At 41.4% G+C, this 23,285-nt stretch overlaps 1 protein-coding gene across 1 annotated transcript in view; it reads left to right on the forward strand.

The window, feature by feature from the left end:
• Positions 1 to 229: 229 nt before the first annotated feature.
• foxo6b (forkhead box O6 b) overlaps positions 230 to 23,285 on the forward strand; it is a 47,705-nt gene continuing 24,649 nt past the window's right edge. The window contains exon 1 of the mRNA XM_061059828.1: positions 230 to 2,434. Coding sequence (XP_060915811.1) covers positions 1,937 to 2,434 — 498 coding nt within the window. The 5' untranslated portion in view covers positions 230 to 1,936. The remainder of the gene's footprint in view (positions 2,435 to 23,285) is intronic.

The raw sequence follows: 23,285 nt of genomic DNA on the forward strand, positions 1-23,285 counted from the left end.
TTACTTCTTGATAAGAGGGGGCATGTTTCTAAGCTGTGATATTCATGTAACAGTATCGCTTGTTATTTCAGTAACTTCTTTAAATGTTGCTGATTAAGCCTGCATGTCTGTAATTATATTACTGTCTTACATCGAAGTTAAGAAGTACAACTACACCTGATGATTTAGTCTTCTCTGATAGGAGCTCTGTAGCAGCCAGCGCACATCATCCAGCTATTTATACACACTTTAAAGGCAGCAGTGTGCGCTGAGAGGGCTCATGACCGCAGTATCAATACATACCAGCTTAGAAAAGGATAGAATGTGACAAATTAGAAATATACTTGGATTCACGACAGGTTAGAAGCAGCAATAAATAGTCTGTTACAAATACATAAATGTTGACCAAGGTTACTCAAGTCATAAATAGTATAAATCAAAGCTGCCTCATCCATTTAAGATTCATGGGAACAGCATATGTAACCTTCATGAGGGTTTTAAACCAGAAATGATGACTTCTTGCCTTTTTCACAACACTCAGGAAGGAAGCATTTCAAACAACAGAACGCATTCAAAGTGACACGTCTGTCTAGCCTGCATTATTTGATTTGACACGCAATCTTTTGCTAATGAGGCTATTAATAATCAAAAACAAAGCAGGGAGAAAAAAAAATAAACATTTATCTTTAATCAGCATTAATTGAATTACAAGTCATGATGATTGGCAATTGTGAAAAAAAAATAGAATATAAACATGATGATAAGTAACAAGAGGGTGATTGAATTAGTCTTTTTTTTTATAAATAAATGGCTGCCTTTGAAGATTGTATTGTTGGGAATATAACCACAGCCACACACGCACACACACACACACACACACACACACACACACACACACACACACACACACACACACACACACACACACACACACACACACACACACACACTTGCGCACAAACACGCACGCACACACGCCCTCCTCCTCCTCCTCCTCCTCTGGAAACCTGTTCTGGAGGGAGTGACTTGATGCAGGCGGCGTCCAATTATATGGAAGCGGCACTTATTCCACTTTATTCCAGGCTACAGTTAAGTGGCTTGAAGCCGTCAGAGACACACGGGCTTGTAGTATAAAGGCACAGAGTCGGTACCCATGTGACATGTGAACGGAAAGCTCGAGACAAAGGTAGAAACATCTACTACAGCGCGTGAGGCGTCTGGCGGCGTGCAGAGGAGACACAGAGGATGCTCCAAATCAAATCCATGAGGGCTTCTTCTTTTTTTTTCCTCCCCTCTTCTCGAAATTCACGACTTCATATAAATGATTCATGAGAGCCTGTTTCTTTTTCTAAGGGAGTAATTGCGCTCGCAGTGAGTTTCAGCTGAAGCCGATCACTGACAGACACACACAGAGAGAGAGAGAGAGAGAGAGAGAGAGAGAGAGAGAGAGAGACTGTAGTAAAGCTGCGAACTAAGAGAGCGTGGAGAAAATTATAAAGTCAATTAATTTGGGAGTTTGATCAGCGTCCCTGTAAACCTGCTCCGGAGCTCATCAGTCAGAGGGATCAACTGTTGCTGCAGCCGGAGCCACACAGAGACATTCTCCAAGTGTGTCCGCCGATCAGAATGGATGTTTGACCGTCACTTGGTCCCGCATGCGGCCACACATTAACATGGAAGAGAGACTGATACTGTTGTTGATGGCTCGGATACACCTTCATCTGTCCTGATGTGATGCCACATTGTTGCACTGAGGAGAATGATAATATCCCACTCTGCTGCCGGCGTTTTCTTACTGGCTGATTATCTTTGTGTGTGAAACAAAACACATTAATTCTGTTTTCTGTGAGCAAAGGAGCAGCTTTATTACAACTCTCTGGCATACGTCAACATTGTCAGGCTTTTTTGTGACAGTGACCTTGCCTGGTTTTTGACTTCTATTCAACGGGAGATCATCATGCTGATGATGATGAAGAACAGCGGCATGGATGCGCATCAGGTTGATATCGATTCGGAATTTGAGCCTCACAGTCGGTCGCGGTCGTGCACCTGGCCGCTGCCGTTACCGGAGGATTTCCCGGGGGTAGAAGAAGTGAGCAGGGGTCTAGCCCTGGCATCGGTGAAGCTGGAGCAGTTCAACGTGCCCGCATGCCGGGCCGAGAGAAAAGGCGGCGCACCGGCGGAGATCAAGCACCCAGCCGGCGCCCCGGCCCCGGTCGTGGCCGCTCCTGCCTGCATGTCCGGGGCTGCGCTCGACGTGGCTGGCCAGCTGCGCAAAGCCAAGTCCTCCCGGAGGAACGCGTGGGGGAACCTGTCTTATGCAGACCTCATTACCCGGGCCATCGAGAGCACTCCGGAGAAAAGACTTACCCTCTCCCAGATTTATGACTGGATGGTTCGCTTTGTTCCGTATTTCAAGGATAAAGGCGACAGCAACAGTTCAGCTGGATGGAAGGTAGGCCACATGAAAGAATATTTTGACACCACATGGTGAAGGTTTAAGTGGAGAAGCTTCACTATATTTAGTCTCAGTCTGTGTCAGCAGCATAACTCTTCTGTGCATATTTCTAAACCACATAATTGACCCCTGGTCCAAGCAATTTATGTCAGTGGCGTGTCCCCGTATCACTCCTCTCTACAGTGAGGAAAGGGGCGGTGAGCTGGTCGGATAAGGTTGGAGCAAGGTTCACTGAGTTCATCTTATTTAAGGATTGCAGCCTGTGCATATAGAAGAAGCCACACGGAAAGAACTGCCTCTGTGTTTTGGATAGGCAACTATTACGCACTTTGACGCATCGGTGCCCGAACCTATACTTCTCGGTGCACTCAGGTCACACTGGGGACAAAGTGTGCCCCCTTTCTGATTTGAAGCTCCCTGAATAGAGCGTCACCCATGCCGCCGGTTGGGCGCTCGGGGGTAAACCGTTTGGAGCTCCCTCCCCGCCCCCCTGCTTACCAGTGCGCGCACGTTGAATTACGCACAGGCTGTGCGAACGCATGGCACAAGGCGAGGGGTTTAAAAAGGACAATAACAAGAGATGGTGACATGGGGTGTCACAGCAAACAGATGTAACTACAGATTATCCCTTAAATTCAAATTAATAGGGAGGTTAATCTAATAGATTGGTTTCTGTAATCTATTTAAATATACCACCCACCCTGCGTGAGGATTAGAGGTCTTTTGTTTCCAAGCCCAGTACTGTAGCTTTCCCTCATATTGTTCTTTGTGTGGGACAAAGTTTGATTCAGCATGCCACTTCCTTTAAATTCACATTGGTAAAGATGGAACACTTGCATTACATTTTTATAGACATTAAATCAATCAAGGCTGTATTAACCTATACATGTTTTAACATGTTTTAACAGCAGTGAATCCAGATTGAGTAGTAAGAAAATAAGAAAAATAAGTTATTTTTTTCCTCCACCTGTGTTCGGTGGTCTGTGTGGGAGTTTCATCGAAGGGCTGCAGGGGTCAAACACTGCAGTCAATGTGAATTGCCACAATCCTTGACACACTGTTGACTGTAACAGAGCAGAGAAGTAGCCACGATAACTTCCTTCTTGTTAAACCTGACAGCAGTCTCTGACATCTCCCGGATGCTTTATAAAGAAACACATCAATCAACATAATAACAACCCTTAAGGTGGAAACAGATTCAAACACTTGCTCCATTTTCCCACCCATATAAAGTTGTTAGTCGCACAATGGACAGATTAATGAAGAAAATGAAGAAGGAGATGAGGTGTCTTCATTTTCAGTCTTTAGTAATTTAATATAGTAACAACCTTTTCAAGATTCTTTCTGCCCACCTTTGCCAAGCCCCAAACCCTTCTGTTTGAACTCAGGCTTCCTGAAAAAATGGCCTCTAGCATAAGATATTGAGCTAAAATCTTATTAAACTTTATACTGTCTTCCACAGTATGTTGTCTCCCAACTCATTAAATACAGCAAAATACATCGAACTGTGTCCCAACACTTCAAACTACGAACCTTTAGGTACCAGTTTAGTGTTGTTGTCTGGATGCTGTTCTCTAGGTTATTGTTTGGATGAACTGTTGAAGTGAGGTGATGTAGAATGAAGAGCATAAAAGGCCTACTTAGGAGGATGATGTATGGCTGAAACAAACTGGGAGATATCATCCAGGAACCTTGTATTCCATTACTGCGTATAAAAACATCACTCACTATTAACTATGAAAAACCTTACTTCTTTTTTTGGTACGCATAGCACACTTTAAAAAAGCAGTACCTCTAAAGGCTGTAAGGGTGGTGCAACAGCATTGTGGTGTTGTTATCCTTTCCTCTTTTTTATGTTGTGGTTTTTTATGCAGATCTTGAACAATAGGGGTGATGTGGAATATATGATGTTTGTGGTTTACATTTGTGTTGTCTCTGTTTACATGTGGACTGATGTTTGCTTCGATTGCTTTTGTTAATTACTATAGTCAGCTCAATGTGTTCAACACAGGAGTCCAAGACAAATGTGGGACTTTAAGTTGTATTGTACGGTATTATATGGTATGGCACAGTACTGTATCATATCATATGGTATGGTATGGAATAGTATCCCACTGTATCGTATGGTATCCTATGGTATGGAATGGTAAAGAGAAGCAAACAAGATCCACACAACAAGAAGCTCCCGTGTGATGGATTTATTGATGTAATATATATCAAACGGGAGCTTCTTGGTGTGCTGATCTTGTTCGCATTTCTTTATCCATCCGTGTTTTGTTTTTGATCCAATGCCCACTGAGGGATGTCCATGTCTTTTTGATTTTTCTTGGTATGGAATGGCCTCCTATTGTGTCAAATCATATCGTATGGTATCCTATGGTACATGGCATGGTATGATATGTTATGGTATGGTATGATATGATATGGTACGGTACGGTACGGTATGGTATGGTATGGTATGGTATGGTATAGTTTGGAATGGAATGGAATGGTCTCTGTATGGTATCGTGTGGTGTTGTATCGTATTGAGTCAAATTGTATCATATCATGGGCGAAGACTAAGGAAACCAGTGATATCATTTTTTTTGTTTTAATATAGTGTGTACTTCTTTAAAACCTCACTGCGTATTCTAACTTTCTAATTTCAGTGTCCAAACAGAACCAAATTGCAAACATTTCACAACGTTAAACCACATATTTTTGACTGCTGGACGTCTAAAATTCCTTAAATTAACTTGGCCACTTTGTTAACTTGACCGTACGGCTCTGCTCCGGCAAAACTGGCACGATGAAAGGTAACTAGCTGTAATGTGTAGGAGAACAGGACCGCTGACCAAGATGTCATATCTGATAGGTTGGGAGCTCGAAAACCACAGGAGAATTGTACAATTATTCCCCCCGGTGAGTAGCACTGCTGATGACAAGTAAGCTGAACATCATGTGTAAAATCAATGAAGCTCGCTTTAAAGATGCTTCAAATGCTTTTGAAGTCGCAGTTTGCTTTTTCGGCGTGTGTTTTGCTTTCCTGACACAGCCCCGACGATTGAAGGAACACATGAAAAAAAGGGAAACACAAGTTGCAGTGGGATTAACAGGCATTTCACACCATCTGCGTGTTTGACATTGAGTTGATCCAGAATCCTCTATTTGCTTCCCTCTGTCATGTTATCGTATCCTTACAGCATTTTTACGATAAGTGCCATTGTCGCCCTTTCTTTTTGTCCCTCTCTCTCACACACACAAACAAGGTTTCTCCCCCTGCTCCGACATCTCATTTGACTCAATACCAGCTTCCAATTGAGGACTATTAAGACATAGATTAATCTAAATATAATCAACGTTGGATATAGGTCTGAGCTGAGCAACAGCAACTACCACAGTCCAATCTTTATGTTATGGGTGAGTGGGGGGGGGGGTGTTAAATTGGATTTATAGTGGGGGCTTAAGTCCCAGGGCCTTGTTTGTGTTGTCCAGCTTTGATACCTGCTCCTGTACTCAGCTTTGCATGGAGGTTTTGATTGGCTGGTCAGGCAAGAGAGCTGATTGGTGGAGAGAGAGGCTCCAAGTTGAGGCTGAAAACTGCTTCATTCAATCATAAAAACACTCCTAAATAACAACAACAAAAAAGTGGGGAAAGGAGAGAGGACACACACAATCACATGTTGGACTGTAACAGTTGGCAGTGGTTTTAATGAGATTTGAAACACGGAGGTATACGGGATCGCTCACAAACACAAGCACACACACATTCCTGTATGCTTCAGCTTAGATCGAACAGTACTTGAGGACAAGGGGGGGAAGGTTGTTGTGGGTGATGGGGGGATGTATGTGGATGGATGGGTTGAGTGGGAGGGAAATAAGAGCCAGTCAAAGTCTTGCTATTAAAAGCAGTCTTTAAGAGCTGTTGTGTAATCCTGTCTGAGAGCTGCTGCTCAATTCAGCCGCTGGGCTCTTTGTCTTCATCTGGGCCGGCAGCTTCCCCTGCCTCTTAATACCACACACGCATACATACACACACACATTCTCACATACTGTACTCGCAACACGTTTAGGTGTCATTCAATTGTTTAAGTATCAGGCGCTAAGGCTGCACCGGCGTTTTGGATTCCTTTCACATGTTCACACACTTTATATGAATAGATCTGTCAGATTGTGGTGACTGACATAAACACACACACTGTTCTATATTAGCAACAGTGGACTTTAAGTCTGCACAAACCAGGTGGACCTTTCTACCATTATGCATCAACAAACAAATTGCCCTCCTAATATGCATGATGTAATTTTCCACAGTTGAGCGCGTTACGTTGGAAACCCTGACAAACATTGCAATCAACCCATCAACAGTGCTCCTCTTCTTGAACTCGCATGGGCTTCTCAAATGAAGAGCAACAAAATAAAATTCTCAGTAAGAGTAAATAAAAAAAAAAACTGACCACATGGACACAAACCACCCAAACAAAGCTGCATGAGAAGCTTAAAATTGATCAGAAACATTAAAGGGTAAAGATGAAACATTACCCTTCTTTTTCCACTATCAGTGTACTTCTTCTTAGAAATGGCCAGGAGCTTTGTAGTTTGTAGGGGGAACCACATTATCTGATGCAATTATGATGGCTGCTATTCAAACATAAGGGATATGCTAAACATTACCTCTGAAAGATTGAATAATTATACCCTTAAGTTATGACTTTAAATTTGGTACTATCTTTAAATTTAAGATAATTGCGGGAAAAGCAGGCCGATGATTTCATAGTGATTTGTTCATTCCAGTGTTGATCCCTGGTGGTGACGAAGGGTGTTGATGTAAACGATTAAAGCTGTCAGCATTAACTGGTTACTCACGATTTAATTAATTCATGCATTCATTTTTTTTATCGCAAAACAAATCGCAATGCTTTTTGGTCCGTTTTGGCGCGCAGTGGAAAGGTCTCCGCAGCGTCTCCCTGTAGTCACAATGATGGAAAAGAACAACACTGCTGCACATTTTAATGTCTCATTTTACTATCTCAGTCATCATTACAAAAATAAAATCCACCTTAAGACGCCAAACTTTTTATACTGTTCCTTTTACTTTTTTCATTTCGTTTTTGATCCATAACGAGTTCCTTTTGTCGTGGTTAAGTAAATGTCGTAACCTTCGATCTACCAGAAGCTCCTTCCTTTATTTCAAAATAAAAGCAGCAATTAAAGTCCTTTCGTCTTCTTTCTTGATTTTCTAAATTTGCTCTTAAACAAATTTTAGATACTGTTAATTTTTTTTAAAACAACACCAGTGGGTTTCAGACTTGGTGGACCCTCTTTGGTGAGTGTGTTACGAGACAGAGGTCCCCAGTGTGATATGTAAACAAGTGCACAACATAAACACACACTGTGTTGCCTTAGCATCTTGCAGTAGAGTGAACATGATGACTGTGGTCGTATTTCTCTGCCTGTTGTTCAGTAATTGCGGTCAAGTGTTTGGGCCATGTTTGTTATTGCATCTGAGGTGGGAGGCTGTGATTGGTCATATGAAGTGAGTTCAGTTCTGTAGGTGGTCACGGTGGTGGTGGAGGTAGTGATGCGGGGGTCTACGCTCGCTCACACACACACACTCTGTTATGTTCATTTCACAAGTGTCTCTGCGTGGGAATGGATGTGCTGAGCTGTGGCCTGTCTGCAGGCTGTACTGTACACACATTCAGAAGCAGGCAGGCAAGCATGCAGGTGGGAGCTCACTGACCCTACCTGAAGGCTTTACAAACGTTACAGGCACATCGTGGGTGTTTGGCTGTTCTAATCAAGACTCTGATATAATGAGCACACAGGAAAATGCTGCAGTACAGATAAGGATCAATTGTATTTTTCAGAAAAGGATTAATTCCTGTTGTTTGTCTTTGAAGAGCAACTAAACACCATGCTTTAGCTTAAACATGCCTCCTTCACAGATTTAATGTGTAAGAAAGAGAATGTAGATGTCATTTTGTAAAAAAAAGTGGATAAAATGTTATCTCAGACTAATTTGGTCTGTTTTACACTATTTTTGGAAGAGTTTTTTTTCCCATTTAGTCAAGAATCCAACACCTGATGGCAGAAGTGTTTTTATGAGCATATGTTCAGTAGACTGTATAAAGCATGGAGCTAGTCTCAATGAAGCTACCCATGGTTTCTGGAGATGCCAAACGATGGCTGTTGCCATGTTGGGAATGGCGTTCCCACCTAGCTTTTGGTCAAACTGGCAAGGAGCTGGTGTTAAGGCGGACCTTAAATATCTTGACAAATAGCTACAGGGTGCTCACCTGTCAGTCAACTCATTCACGCCCCAATCATGCAAATTAATAACTCTTAATATAATGAGAACAGATAAAATGTAAGAAATAACCCTGTACAGTTTATCCAAATAAATAAATTAGCTAATGAGACCAAATATGTTTACTTTTGTGCCAGGCTATAAACTTATCATTGTAGAAAGAGACATTTTTACATGGGACCCAGTGGGGATTCCTTGGCTTTTGCAGACAGCGTCAAGTGGAAAATCAAGGAACTGCAGTTTTATAAACATCCTTATCGGCTTCATTTTTCACCCTGGAGATTACTGCTTGGTTCATTATTTATAGTTGTTTCAGTGAACTAACATTTACGAGGTTTATAAATACACCAAGTCAAAATGATACATAATCTCTCCACACTTACATCCAGCTGCCTGACCGGAGATTTAACGTGGAGTTTGTGGTGTTTTGGGGATTTCAGGTTTAACGCTAATGTAATTTTACTAAAACACTTCTTTCCTTCTCCCTCTGACTGTTGCACTAATCCTCCTTAATGTGTGGCGTCATGTATTGCATTTAGATTCAGATTGCAAAGTTGGTGAATATATATAGAGACCGATTTGTGTCGTTGCCTCATTCACTAATATAAAGGACACTCAAAAGTTAACTCTACAGTGAGCAGTTCATTGAGATTTTTTAGCATCTCATTTTCTTTCCCATTATAGACAGCTGTAGAGAACCAATACTATATTTTCTTGTAAAAATGTGAAAACAAAACAGATGTTACACAATATAAAGATGGCAAAACGTAGTATTGGAGAACAGTGAAGACAGTTGCAGAAAAATCAAACATAATCAAAGCTCCTCCCCCATCATAACTTCGAGCCCACCCCTAGGGGTTCCGCGCCCCACTTTGAGAGTCGCTGGATTAAACAAGCTAGCGAAGACGTGAAAACAAAGAGACTAGAGAGAAAAAGGAAGAAACAAAACAACACATTCTTTTGATGGCCTTTGAGAATGGTGAGAGTGAAATGAGATACTTTAACATTTGCATTAATAAAATGAAACCTATTGCATTGTTTTATATTAAAGAGGGAGTCAGATGATGCAAGATGATACATACTGTATATATAAATCGAAATCAAGAGTTCAATAACAGCAGGTCAACCTTTTTTTAGATTTTATTTTTGGGCTTTTGGGCCTTAATTTGTAAAAATAGGACAGTGGACAAAGTCTGAAATCAGGGAAAGACAGATTGGGGAACAGCATGCGGGAAAGGAGCCACAAGTCAGAATTGAACCCGGGTCACCCGCTTTAAAGACTACAGCCTTCACACATGGGGCGTTCGCACTAGCCACTACGCTACCAGCACTCCAGCAGGTAGCTTTTATTAACACAGAATACAAGTTTTGAGAAAAAGGAAAAGTAACCTGTGTCATCTGTTTCCAGGAGTGTCTTTTTAAAAAAAAACATTTTACCCATGCTAATGTGTGAAAGAAATTCCAAGTAAATACAAAAACAAACCTTTAGAAAATGTATAGTACGGTATGTATAGGAAAGAAATGTTAGAACATTTTAAAAGATTTCAGTCAGCCCTAAAAATAGACTGACTTTACTCTAAGTTTGCATACCTCGTTTAATATCCATGATTACTGAGAGTTAGTGGATCTTTACCTCTAATGCCTTTCTAATCTGCTTGTAATGCATCACAATGCACTTCACGTAAAGTATTACCACCCACGCCGGCCTTCACCTTGTTCTGTTGAGATTCCACTTCCAGGAGATAGAGAAGGAGAAAAAGGTTGAGCGGCACAGAGAGAGAGACAGAAAAAAAAAAAAAAAAAAAAAAAGAGGAGGCAAGGAGACATTTTGAAGAACAAGGTATTATTTGTCCTGCCAATAAAACCCTTTTTTGAATTGGATTCAGAATTGAGTGGGAGCAGGAGAGAGGCGGAAAGAGAAAAGATAGAGCGAGTGCGAGAGTGGTGGCGGTGGCCCCTGCTGCTGAGCACATTGATAGCAGCCTTAATGCCTGTGATGCTCCAGCGCCAGCCGAGACAGAGGGGAATTGGTTGGAGATGGTGGAACAGGCTTAGAGGTTTCCCTGTGCCAGCCGGCCTGGCGCTCGCTCAACAGAAAGCCCTCTGCACCGCTACACAGTTATTGTTATTATCACAAAGGCCCAGCAGAAGGAGAGGCAGCTCTCGAGTTGGCGGGCTTGGCGCTGGGTTAACCGGGGGCGGGGAATGGGAAGAGGAATTTGGAAAGCGAAGGGGGTTGGTTGTTGAATCTGAGACTATGCTAAAACTCATCTGATCAGCCTGTGAATGGAGAGAAAACAGTTGGGAAGTGGCGTTGAGGGCTTGAATGGAAGGAGGCCATGCAGAGATGGACAGATTTTGATCCGTGAGGATCAGCGTCCTTGTCAGTGGATGCCGAGCTACAAAAAGCTTTTGAATAGAACGCGGGCAGATATCACTTCAATCTGGAGAAGGGCTGAGATGTAAACAAGGGATGCACCGGCAGTGGAGGCGGGGTGTTCACTGCTTAAATGAGTCATCGTGGTTGGAATAGAACATAATATTCTCGCCCTCAGCCCTCACACTTCAATCAGTTGGAATAAATCAGCTGGAATAAAATGTTGAGAAACACTCTACAGACGGAAATTCCAGAGAGAAAACTGAGTCCAGACGCACAACAGTCAGTCAGGCAGGCAGGCGGATCTTGGGAACTGTGCCTGGTGGTGTGTCGTAAAATGTCGGCACAGTTCGCATTCTCTCTCCGCGTCGACCAGACCTCAGGGCTTCAAAATGTTCTGGCTCGGACGACGAGCAGAGTACAAGTCAACTAACATTCAGTCCTCGGTCCTTACTGTCAGACTGTGACTCAGGAACAGGTCAGCACGTAATGTAGTAACACTGTTAACAAGGCCTTTAATGACCACACCAGGGGCTCTCTGTCATCTCTGCTCATTTTCCACACTTTTTTTTTCTCCCTCGTATGTTTGCTGTCTTTCTACAAGTCATCACAGCTAAGTTTTACTTTAATTATGAGAACCCTGCTTTTGTATTTTACAAAAGTGGTTTTAACCTGCTGCTGCTCGGGGCAGCCATTTATTCCCATTCTCTATACAACAAAAACATTTGTTCACACATGCACGCTTTTTATTTCGAAGATTCAGCTACCTATAAACACTAAACAATCCTTCTTAATTAACATATCGGCTTAACATTTTTAATTGCATGACACACAATCAGGTTGTTTTTTTCTTTCTTTCTGCAGGAAGTCATTGATTTACATCCATTCAAACACACACAAATGATCTTAAACATGTATTTTTTTTATGCAAGATGTAGATACCCGACCAACCAGTTTTGCATGATTAACAAAACTGCCTAACAAAGTAAATTGCATGATATTCCTTTTTTTGCTTCCCCTCAAAGAGCTATCAGTCTACATTTATATTCTTAATCTTAACATTAAAACAAATGTTTTCCAAGGGGCATTGATGGCCTAGTGGTTAGATTCCTCCCCATGTTCAAAGGCTATAGTCCTCGAGGCGGGCGGCCCGGGTTGAAGTCTGACCTAAAGGTCCTTTATTGCCTGTAACTCCCCATTCTCTTTCGAAATTTCCAACTTAGTCTACTGTCCCAAATCCAGATAAAAGCAAAAGCCCCCCCCACACTACAAAAAAAAGAAAATTGTTCACACCTATTGTATCTGATCCAGGAAGCCGTTGCTCTCCATTAACATTCACTTGTTATAGAAATCGATTTAAAAATCCTTGCACACTGCTTTTTTATTGTGCCGTGATGTATATGAGTTTTCACATCTGTTCAAAACAGTGCACTGTATTTAAATTACATTCTGTAATAACAAAAGTTTGACAAAAAGTAACTTTAGTTAAATGTAATACTGAAAAAAAGATGAATACCATGCAGTCAACTAATGAATCAATGAAAGCTATTGCTTTAACTTGCAGGTGATTATAAATGTGTTTCTGATTGGTAATACGTTTCTGATTCATTAACTGTCATGGGAAATTTAATTTAAACAATTCCAGCCTTGAAAAAACTTCAAGAAGCTGTTTGAAATGCAACTCAAATGTTTCCAAGATTAGTAGATAATTGAAAATCCTCCTTGAATTCCTGTAATTATTAACTTGATAGACTGTGAGCAACAATGTAAAGCAGACCAATAAAACATTTGACTCCACATTTTGAAAGTACGTTACAAATCACTACATGGATATGAATAAAACAAGGAGTTACTTTTGAAATACAGCCATCCTAAAAATCCACAGCCATCCGTCAGAGCAGCACCAAAGTGATTATCATCCCGCTGGAATCAGAGGGAAAATGTTATAATGTAATCATGCATCTGAAATTGCACTAAATTTTAATGTGATTAATGACACAGTTACTTCATAAAGTATTCAAACCTCTAACTTTCTGCATATTGTACTCATTAAGCTGTGCACCAAATTTTAATAAATCATCATGCACTCACAGTGTGTTTATAATGGGCTTTCCATGCCTTATAATGCCTTATGAGCACCACTTCAAGTAATGTGTTGCCCTGATTTTTACTGCAAATGGGATTAGTTTTTGAGTTCCTGCATGCGCTAAAATGGGTTTGATAGAGGTTTGTATGGATCTGAAGAATCTCTGTGTGTATGTGTTTGTGAGTGTGTGCATCTGCTCTTGTTGTTGTGGAGCTAGGCCTGATGGGAGTCCAGGTCCGGGGGGTACAGCTCTAGTTAATAATTCAGATGAGGCTCATTATCAAGGCAGCGCAGATCTCTCTCTGATTCCACCTTAATTGCAGGCAGGATGTGCCTCTCAGACACTCTCAAAGTCACTCCCCCTCCTGTCTGCAGCTGCAAACGACTACTGCACACACACACACATACACACACACACACAAATCTCCACTACTTCTCCTCCAGACCTCACCTCTTCACAGCCGTTCCCCTCACTGAGATCAGGTCAGCGTGAGCAGGTGAAAACGGACATTTGGAGATGAGTAGATAAATCCCACTCAGAGCTTATGACTATCGCAGACTAAGTATCGACTCCAAGGCCAAGCACGCGCTCTTATAATGAGTCGCTTACATTTTTAATCAGATCTTCATGAGGTTTTTCTCCTGTTGGAGGGCTAAGCAAACTAAGATTGATGGGAGGTAATCAGTCAGAGGACAGCGGCGCTGTGATTAATGCTGCAGGAGAGTGAACCTCTCAGTGCCGGGCTGGACGACCCCGATCACGGCTTTTCAACCCCAACTTTTTCTGTCGAGCTGAAGTGTGGAGGGGCATGTGAAAACAAGAAGGCTGCCGCTGCTTGTGTTGCATTTAAATAATGGCATGGTATTTCACAGAGAAGTAAGAGTTCCTACAGGTCAATCAAGATCACATTCAGTCACACATTTCAGTCTCTGCATAAAAACCTTTTCTGCTGATATATTGAAACTTATCTGTCATGATTTACCAGTCTTTCAAGTTTCTTCTTGGGGATTCGTTGGTCATTCTTAGATGTGAGACGGTTATAAAAAGTAAACCAGCATTTAAAATTGTATTCTTGATTGTATTCTCAATCGATCCAGTAATGATTAATGCACTTCTGTTTTTCATTGCGGAGCATCAAAGAAGAGCTGATTTTCCTTTTTTTCTCTGCACAATAGAAAACAAAACAATACAGAAACTTGTCTCCCTGGACTTCTGGACTTTCTGTTCTTAAAGTTTGACTTGTTTATTTGTTTGTTTGCGTCCTTTCAGGGTGGAAAATGTACAGTATGCAGAGGGATGCATGCACTATCCCAAACTCCTTCACACACAAGGATTTATTTCTATATTGTGCATTAAAAGCATTTCAGAGAACCTGTAACATTTGAAAACTTTCTGATCATAAGAATTTGTATTTTTTTTTGTGTGGGGTCAGAAGCGTTATTGAGGAGTCATACAAGTCATGTACTAACAGGTTTATTTAGTCTTGGGTTCAAACTCTAAAGACTTGCTTGAATTAAGAAATTAACAGTCTATCACTGCAGTAGTCAAGTCATTTGAAGTAGTTTGTCCTTTTATCCTGCAGGTAGCCCTTTTAAAAAACTCCCTATCAGGTGAACCTGACCGGAAACTGGAGGACTAAGAAGGTTACTAATGCTGAGTGTACAGTCCTGACATTAAGTCCATTTCATTTCATAAATTGCACGTCATTCTAAACTCATATCGGCAGCAGCCGCCATGCTGGAAATCCTGTCTCAGCCTAACTTTCAGTCAACTTAACGACAGGTTGAGAGCTGGAGCTGAGGCGGGTTTTAAGCCTTATGACAAAACGCTACATTGCACCCATGTGTCAATCTTGTCAGCTACGTGCCTAACTATGGATGACATATCGTTCATAAAATCAAAACAGAGCCGTTTAAAAAAATTCATGTGTGCCCATGCCAATTACTAATCAGACCTATTTAATTTTTTTTTAACCAGGCTAAAAACATGTAAATTTCTGCTGTAAAAACATGCAGGCTTTTTTGTCTGTGATGTATGTGACTTTCGAGGTTCCTGGAGCCAGCCTCAAGTGGACACTCGAAGAACTGCAGGATTCTGCACTTCCGCATTGGCTTCATTTTTCAAAACCGGAGGTTGCCACTTGTTTACAATTCAATCTCTATCAGTCATATCATGAAAACTCTACCCATAAAAGGTTGTGGTTTAGCATGAAGAAATAAAAAGTTGTGAGACAAGTTTTCACAGTTACCAAATGATTGACTTGTAATGAGCGAACCTCGTAGTAAAAACACGAGTGGTCTGGTTAGGAATACACAAGTCTACAAGCTGACGTGTGTAATACAAGAGTGAGGGTGGAGTATTTTTAGATTCATATATAAAAAGATGCTGAAAAAGTTTAATTATTTGAGGGAAATGTAACCTTGTGGTTGCAGGGCATATTGGTTTAGAAGCTACACTTCATCATTTTACAGAGTTACTATCAATCACCATTAAAACAGTTGTTCTCAGTGTGGTTCAGTCGTGAACAGGTGATGTTCAGCATCAATCAAGTCACATTCATTTGCAGGCAATTGAATCCATTTTCACTGAAGATGTCTGTAATTGCTCTTTGATCATAGTTGATGAAAGCCGGTTTAAAAATGAAAGCCATTAGTGCCTTAAGAGCAGGATCATTTTCCGTGTTTAAACCAGAGTTATTTGCTCATTCTCTTTGTAAAAAAAAAAAGTCTGTTAGAGCAGTCGCTACACTCGGGAAGGTGTCTGCTAACGATGTCAAGTTCAGCGCCGACACAGAAAAAGAACATGTCTACTGTCTATTGTCAGCACAAAGAAGGGTCAGGGAAGAGTATTTTCACTTCATGAATATTCATCAGTCCAACGGCATATTTGGACAAATTACAATAAAGACCCCTCGAGCTGAGTGGAAATCATTCACAATCTAGTCCTTTTGGAGATTATTAATAAAAGATAATTTACTCGTCAGGGGTAAGAAGATTTATAATATGGTATGGACGGAGGGATCAGAAAATGTGTGTGTGTGTGTGTGTGTGTGTGGTGGCTTTCAGAGGGCAGTCCAGGAGGCAGTCAGAGGTTAGCAGTGTAAGACGGCCTCTCCGTGGATTTCTGTGTCAGTTTGATGAAAATAGGTCAGGATTCTGAGCTCGGCGTTTAGCATTCTGCCCATGTGACGACTGACGCCGGGCTTGACGACAGCTAGCCTCGAATGAACTCCAGACTCTCTCTGTCTCTGTTCCCCCCCCCTCCTCCTCCTCCTCCTCCTCCTCCTCCTCCTCCTCCTCCTCCTCACCCTCCAAACAACACCGCCCCTCTGCCTCCCTCCATTCCTCTGTAATCTAAACTCTGTCCTGTCACTCTCTGTCTCGCTGTGGCTTCCATCGCTTCGAGCTAACGTAAAGAAATTCAAATCTGTGGCCGTAGATTGAGCTTGCTCCTGCACAGAAATTGCTCTCAAATCCACAATTGTCTGCGTCTGGTAGAATTTATTAGATTTAGATGTGCTTTTGAGTATTGTCGTCCCGCTTCCCAGAGAGAAAATGGATGTGCTGCAAAGTTTTATGAGGATAATATTTCAAAGGTGGCCAGCAGTGACCTAGCTTAGCATAAGGTCCACAGTAGGTTCGGTCACCACTAGAAAGGCATGATTTATTTTTCTCCCACAGAGCATGCCCTCATCTCTCATGACTGCCACGCTTTAAAAATGACTCTCTTAAAGGTGAATTCACTTACAGAGGAGCCACTTTAGCTACATCTGAGTCACAGTAACCACCTCTAGCGTGAGGAGAATTGGCTGCGGACAAATAATGGGTAACTTTAACGCTAACAGCAAGAAGAGATAAGTGAAAAGACTGCTGTGAGGTCAATTCTGTTAAGTGAATTTTCTGATAAGGTTGATCTGTGTCCAATCAGATTACTGAAACTGACAAAAGGTTGTTTCATAGCCTTCAAATCACCGCCATGTTAGCCTAGAGGAGTTTGGCTCTCTAACTGGGCTGTTAGCCAGCAGCTAATTTAGTAACACAACAAATGTCATTACGAATGTTTGACTTGTCGCCATTTAGCTAACATGAGTTCTGCTCTGTAAGAAGCATAGCTTACCAGACGTTCTCCCAAAAGCAGGAAATCAACAATTTCAAGGAAGAGGACATTAAAATGTGATCAAATTATTGATTACAGTGTTTCCCCTACCATTAAATTAGGCGGCCCGCCCCCCCCAACGCCCCCCCTTGAAGGTCAAGTAAAAAAAAAATATTTGAAGATTTGTTTTTGGGCTTTATGTGCCTTTATTGTAGGGATAGGATAGTGGATAGAGTCTGTAATCAGGGAAAGAAGTCATTTGAGGATACCTTTCGGATAGAAAAGGACAGCTGTCATTAAAAGTAACACATGAACACCAAGATTCCTTCAAGTGTTTGTGTCGACGTGTCCCCCAACGCTGTAAACCTAGGGGAAACACTGGATTAGTATATTGTTGATATGGTTTAGACCTGTGTTTTATTACACTGGAGCTTGCAGGGGAGGGGGGGGGGGGGGGGGGGGGGGAGATTGTTGGTGTTGGAAATTGAAACAATCTAAATAAACAAATAATATTTGTGAGAACATTTAAATAAATGTCTTATCTGTAATAAATGAATATTATTATTGCTTGTCAAAAAGTTTGTGTTCTTCTTCAATGCCAATCTTCTCAGTTGACTTTCATTTCTAATTTACGTTCAATTACTGTTAACACAGAATTACAACAGACGACATTGAATGCATTAAATAGGCAAAAATAATACAAATATATTCACTGTTCTTTTCCCTGTTCAGAAAAAAAGACACTGAATGGCATGAATGAAGTTATATGTCTAATTTTCAATATTTGCCATTGCAATGTACAAGGTATTTATTTATGGTCTTACTTTTTACTATGGTCTCGTACTTTTGGTCAATAGGTGGGTCCCTGCCAGAGCTCCTTGGTTTGGGTACCCCTGGTTTAGACCATGATTACTATTTAGTCCACCACTACCGGACAGGTTGCATTAACAATTACTGGGTGGATAAACAATTCCTAGACCCCACATCCTTTTCTTTATGAGCCTTCTTTGAGAGTCATCTCCTTTGAACTCTTTGAATGTAAACTATCTACTTGCTTGTTTTTCAAAGGGCTCAGAAAGTTTAAGTGTGAGAAGTGTTAAAGTTTGTTAGATGCATGTGATGCAGATGTTAAAATAAATGAATTTTAGCAGCCCTACCTCCAGGGCTTTAAACATTGCAGGTAGGTTTACTTAATCTCAATTCTGTTGATGATTTCATTATTCAAGATATTTAGAGTAACACAAAATTGAGTCACTAACTAAAGTGTGATGTGTTGTTTGAGTCTTTTGTTCGGCCTTGTCTTGTAAAGGAGCTCTGTGTTGCACCCTTTGTTCTATGACTCCTGACTTCATCAGCCAATCAAAACAATGAACTGGAGGACATCTTCTAGAAATGATACCAGAGGGTTAGATAGATCCTCAGACTTTAGGCTAAAGGCCACTGGAAAACTGTCATCTCTGGTGAGTTGGGTTGAAGACAAAGCTGGAACTCTGGGATAAAGTGGTGGGTGGAGGGTCAAAAGGGGCCAAAAATCAAAGTTTTGCCCCATGGCCTCTAAAAAAGGTTAATAACAAACTGCAGTGATAGTAATAATGTCTGTTTTCTCCTGAAGAGAGGACCTGTGCTGTTATTGAAGTTAAATGTTTGCACAGTTGTACAGTACACTTGTTTTTGGGGGACCATGTTGTGCAAAGCCTTATTTTTCTTTAGTTTGTGCCTCCTCCTTTGCCTGCCTCCACCTTGTGAAGTGTTCGACTGCACCTCGCTCGCTGATTTATCGTCCCACCGAAAGTCTGACTTCATCAAATCCTTGATACTGCTAGTCATATATACCGTCTTTGATGAGTGCCACCGAAGTCGATGTGTGGATTTAATAGCAGCATTAATCTGCTCGCGTAATGGTGTTGTTGAGTAGAAGGTGGTCACCACAAGATGCAGCACTAAAAGATGAGTTATGAGCCCAGCCGGCGAACGATGAAAGGGCAAAATGCAAAGCAGCTTGAGATGTGGAGGAGAGCGGCGGATTATACAAGGTCTTCCTATACTCTCTTACAAGAGAGGGTGGAGGGGGGCTTATCGACTGGAGCTCAATACTGAACAGGATGTGAAATGAAATCAGCAGCAGGTTGTTATCAGTCGCTAGGTGTTGCTAAACACGTGCAACGAGGTGACATTTTATTTCTGCTAATTTATTGAAATCACACAATAATTGATTCTCTTGTGACATTTGATCGGAACAAACAAGGATACTTCTTTTCTCATCTTTTCATGACCCTGTTTAGCTAATGAGCCAGAAAATGTATCCTGATTAAATACCATACACCCTTTTTCAGCTATTTTCCAAGACAATTAACATGTTGGCAGGTTTTTTTTTTGTAATGAGGCCCAGAAAACTATTTGCCATGTTTAATTGGATGTGGTTAAGAATTTAGTTGCACCAATATACTGAAATCATGATCAGCTTTTATAATGCGTTCTGTCAAAGTGTTACATGTTCAAGTTTAGTGGTGCAAATTGCTTTTAGCATTTTTAGGTGTACTGACAGCAGCTGTGAGGAACTTGCATTTCGAGATGATTTTGGCGCCCCCTGTGGCCAAAGCAGTACGTTTTATGTTTTTGCTGATCCTGACCTGTAAATGTGTTTGTGTATCCTCAAAAAACTCTCACCCTGCCTGCTTTTAACTGGCTGATGTTTTACTCTCTGAGCAATCCCCCCCCCCCTAAAATAAAGTAAACAAAGAATATTCCAGGCTTCACTTCACACTTCAGACACAGTCCGGGTGGTATAGCTGCGACAGAAAAAGTCTTCTCACTGATGGTCTGGTTTGCTTTCGTAGATCTTGCAAAGGCATCATTTGCTGTAGTTCAACGATGCAACTTTCTGGTGTCTGGTCTCCCGCACTATCGCCCACAGAGCGCCCCCTACAGGCCCTGAGCTCTTACATTGAAAAGGCTGGATTTACAGTGTTTGTGTATTTGCATTCGATCTCTTAATGTCAGTGTGTTTTTGACTTTGTATCGTTTATATGAATGCATTTTTCTTTTGCACATTTGGACTTTTAGAAAAGTGCTATGAGAGTCCATGTATCTGGTAAAATCCTTATATGCTTAAGAATACTAACTTTCCCCCAAGGTTCGAGTCCAAGAAACAAAAGACTCAAGATTAAACTATTATTTTAACCAACATCATGGCGTTTCAAAACCTAAAACAAGTAGTTAATTGTGCAAAACCAAAGACCAAATTATGTTGACAACATGATGCAAATAAATAAAACACAGCCTTCAGATGGATGCTAAAGGGTACCTCGACACAGGTTCAATACAGATTGAAGAAAGCAGAAGTATCTGACAACCTGGGGATCAAAATGTAGAACTTAGCAAAAAAGCTAATTGGCTTATTTTCGTAAGATGAGGGCGCTGGTTTGGCTCAGTCTGTAGAGCAGGCAGATATACAAAACCTACAGTCCTCGAACACAACGGTTGCTGGTTTGTCTCCCGACCTGTGAATATTTAGTGTAAGTCATCCCCTCCCTCTCTTCAGCTGTCTTAGCCAACAAAGACAAGGGCCCAAAAATATCTTCAAAAAAGTATTGATATGATTGCATAAACGGCTGTATGAGGATATTCAGTTTACTTTATTTAACCCTGACTTGAACACTGAACAATATAGCAGCTCCTGTTACACTTCCTCAGTTATCTGAAGAAATACTTAAAGTATCAAATGTTTCAGTGGACTTTGATCTGAGTGTCCCGTGATGCTACATCAGACGGGGTATTGACTATCATAATAAAGCATTATCACTGTGCAGCCTCACTCTGGAGTTATTGACAGGCGTGATGGCGACAGTAATGGAGCTGATGGGAGGACAGAGGAGGACAGGACGGTTGTGGTTGCGTGACTGAGCCGTGCACGGTCCTGTGTGTGTGTGTGTGTGTGTGTGTGTGTGTGTGTGTAATTCTCATAAGATGGATATTAAAGACGCTGCTCTGACTGAGGCCTTCCATCCGCTCGGTCCCTGCACTCCCTCGCTTTCCTCGTTCTCCCTTTCCCTCTCTTCCCCTTTCGCTCTCCGTCTCTGCTAATGATCTGCTCCGCCTGTCGCTGCCTGGCTGACTGATGCCCACTGACAGCCCCACTCATGCGGAAAGGCTGCACCCCTCCTCCCCTACACACACACACACACACACAAACTCCCACATAGGGTAATGAACTCCTACACATCCCAACGCTACATATTTGCTATGCATGCGTGACACACATGCCACATGCACGCCAGCTTGCGTAAGCGCTCACGGTGAGATGGATAGATATGCATTAACAAATCACGCCCATTTGTTCGCTCACATGTCAGCAGACATATATGTAGAGCAGAGAGGACAAACACACAAACAGATCGCGCACTATGGCACTCATCCTACACTCTGTAGCATCCTCGTGGAGCAGCTGACTTACCATCCATGCATTTTTATGCAAATGAGGACGTATTGAATGAGACAGGCTGAATGGAAAGTGGCACATTTCGGTGAAATGCGCGCTCCGACGCAAAATAGTTTTTTTTGCTTGCTCGAGGCAGAAAAGTTGATAAAGAAATAATGTACTAATAAATAGGGTTGGGGATGCATTAGTCATATGAATGATGATGCAGCTTTGACATGATAGGCTTGATAAGGGCCTCAGTGTCTACAGTCAGTGTTGAGGACGTGATGAGTTTTCTGTCTCTTTTTACGGCAACTTCACAGCAGAAAGCTGCACCGCGTTACATTAAGTTTGCATATTTAATGTATTTAAGTGAATTCAGAAAAAGATAGTGCTGTAACGTCAACTGGTTCCAGCTTCTCAAATGTGAACATCTTCTTCTTGTCGTCACATGTAAGCTGAGCAAAAAAACTTTAAGATGTACAAAGCAATAAGAGTTATGGCTCAGTTGGTAGAGTCGGTCGTCTCACCACCAGAAGGTTGGGGGTTTGATCCCCAGCTCCTGCAGCAATATGACCAATGTGTCCTTGGACAAGACACTTAACCACAAATTGCTCCTGCTGCTTCATCAGCGGCTACGAGTGTGTATGAATGGGGTTAGTTACTTCTGATGGTCACTTTACTCAGCAGCCTCTACCATCAGTGTGTGAATGTGTAAGTGTGACCTGTGGTGAGCACTTTGAGTAGTCAGAAGACTAGAAAAGCGCTGTACAAACTCAAATCCATTTACCATTTACCATTAAATGTTCCGACTCAAGGAAACTCCTTTTGATTTTTTTTCTTTGCTAAAAATGTAATCATTTTTTCAACTTAAATTTGAAGCGACACAAGCTAAGTCTGATTACCTGGCCTTTTCTTCAGGGGCTTAGAATAATTCACAACTTTATACTGATTAGAAACTAAAACCAATCAACACAATAACTCAAAGCAGCCCCTCCAGCACCCCCACCCACCCACATGACAACAATAATCGTCATACATTGTGATGTTAAACTATAAACTACGTCATATTGCAATTCAGTCGACATCACCAAACTCTACAACGATGAATACTTCAAGACATTAGTAGTATAGTCGATAAATTGGATTTTTGATAACAAGTTAGAAGGGATAGTTGGTAAAAGAGGTTTTTCTAATTCATACACTTCGCAATCTTTCATTGGAATAACTACAAAAGACCCGAATGATACATAACAAAGATTCAACAGTGAGTTATTATTAGTGCACAAATAACTGCAGACTTTCACAGGTACATGGTTAAAAGTATTTTTAGTATTAGTATTCGGTTTTTCTTTTGAACTTCTTTTATTTCATTTCCACATCTGCACCGGCCAAAAGTTCATAAAAGTCAGCCTTGTAAATGTTGTTCATGTCAGAACATGACAGGTAGAGTATGCAGTCATCCACTTTAACAATTATGTAATCATCAGCACCATGCTGTCAGCATCACTTTTAACCAAACGCACTTTAATTAAGCTCGTCCTGTGAAACTTTAAGACATGATTTCCTCTCTAAACTTTGCT

Source organism: Labrus mixtus, chromosome 16 (genome assembly GCF_963584025.1).
Source record: "Labrus mixtus chromosome 16, fLabMix1.1, whole genome shotgun sequence".
Lineage (NCBI taxonomy): Eukaryota > Metazoa > Chordata > Actinopteri > Labriformes > Labridae > Labrus > Labrus mixtus.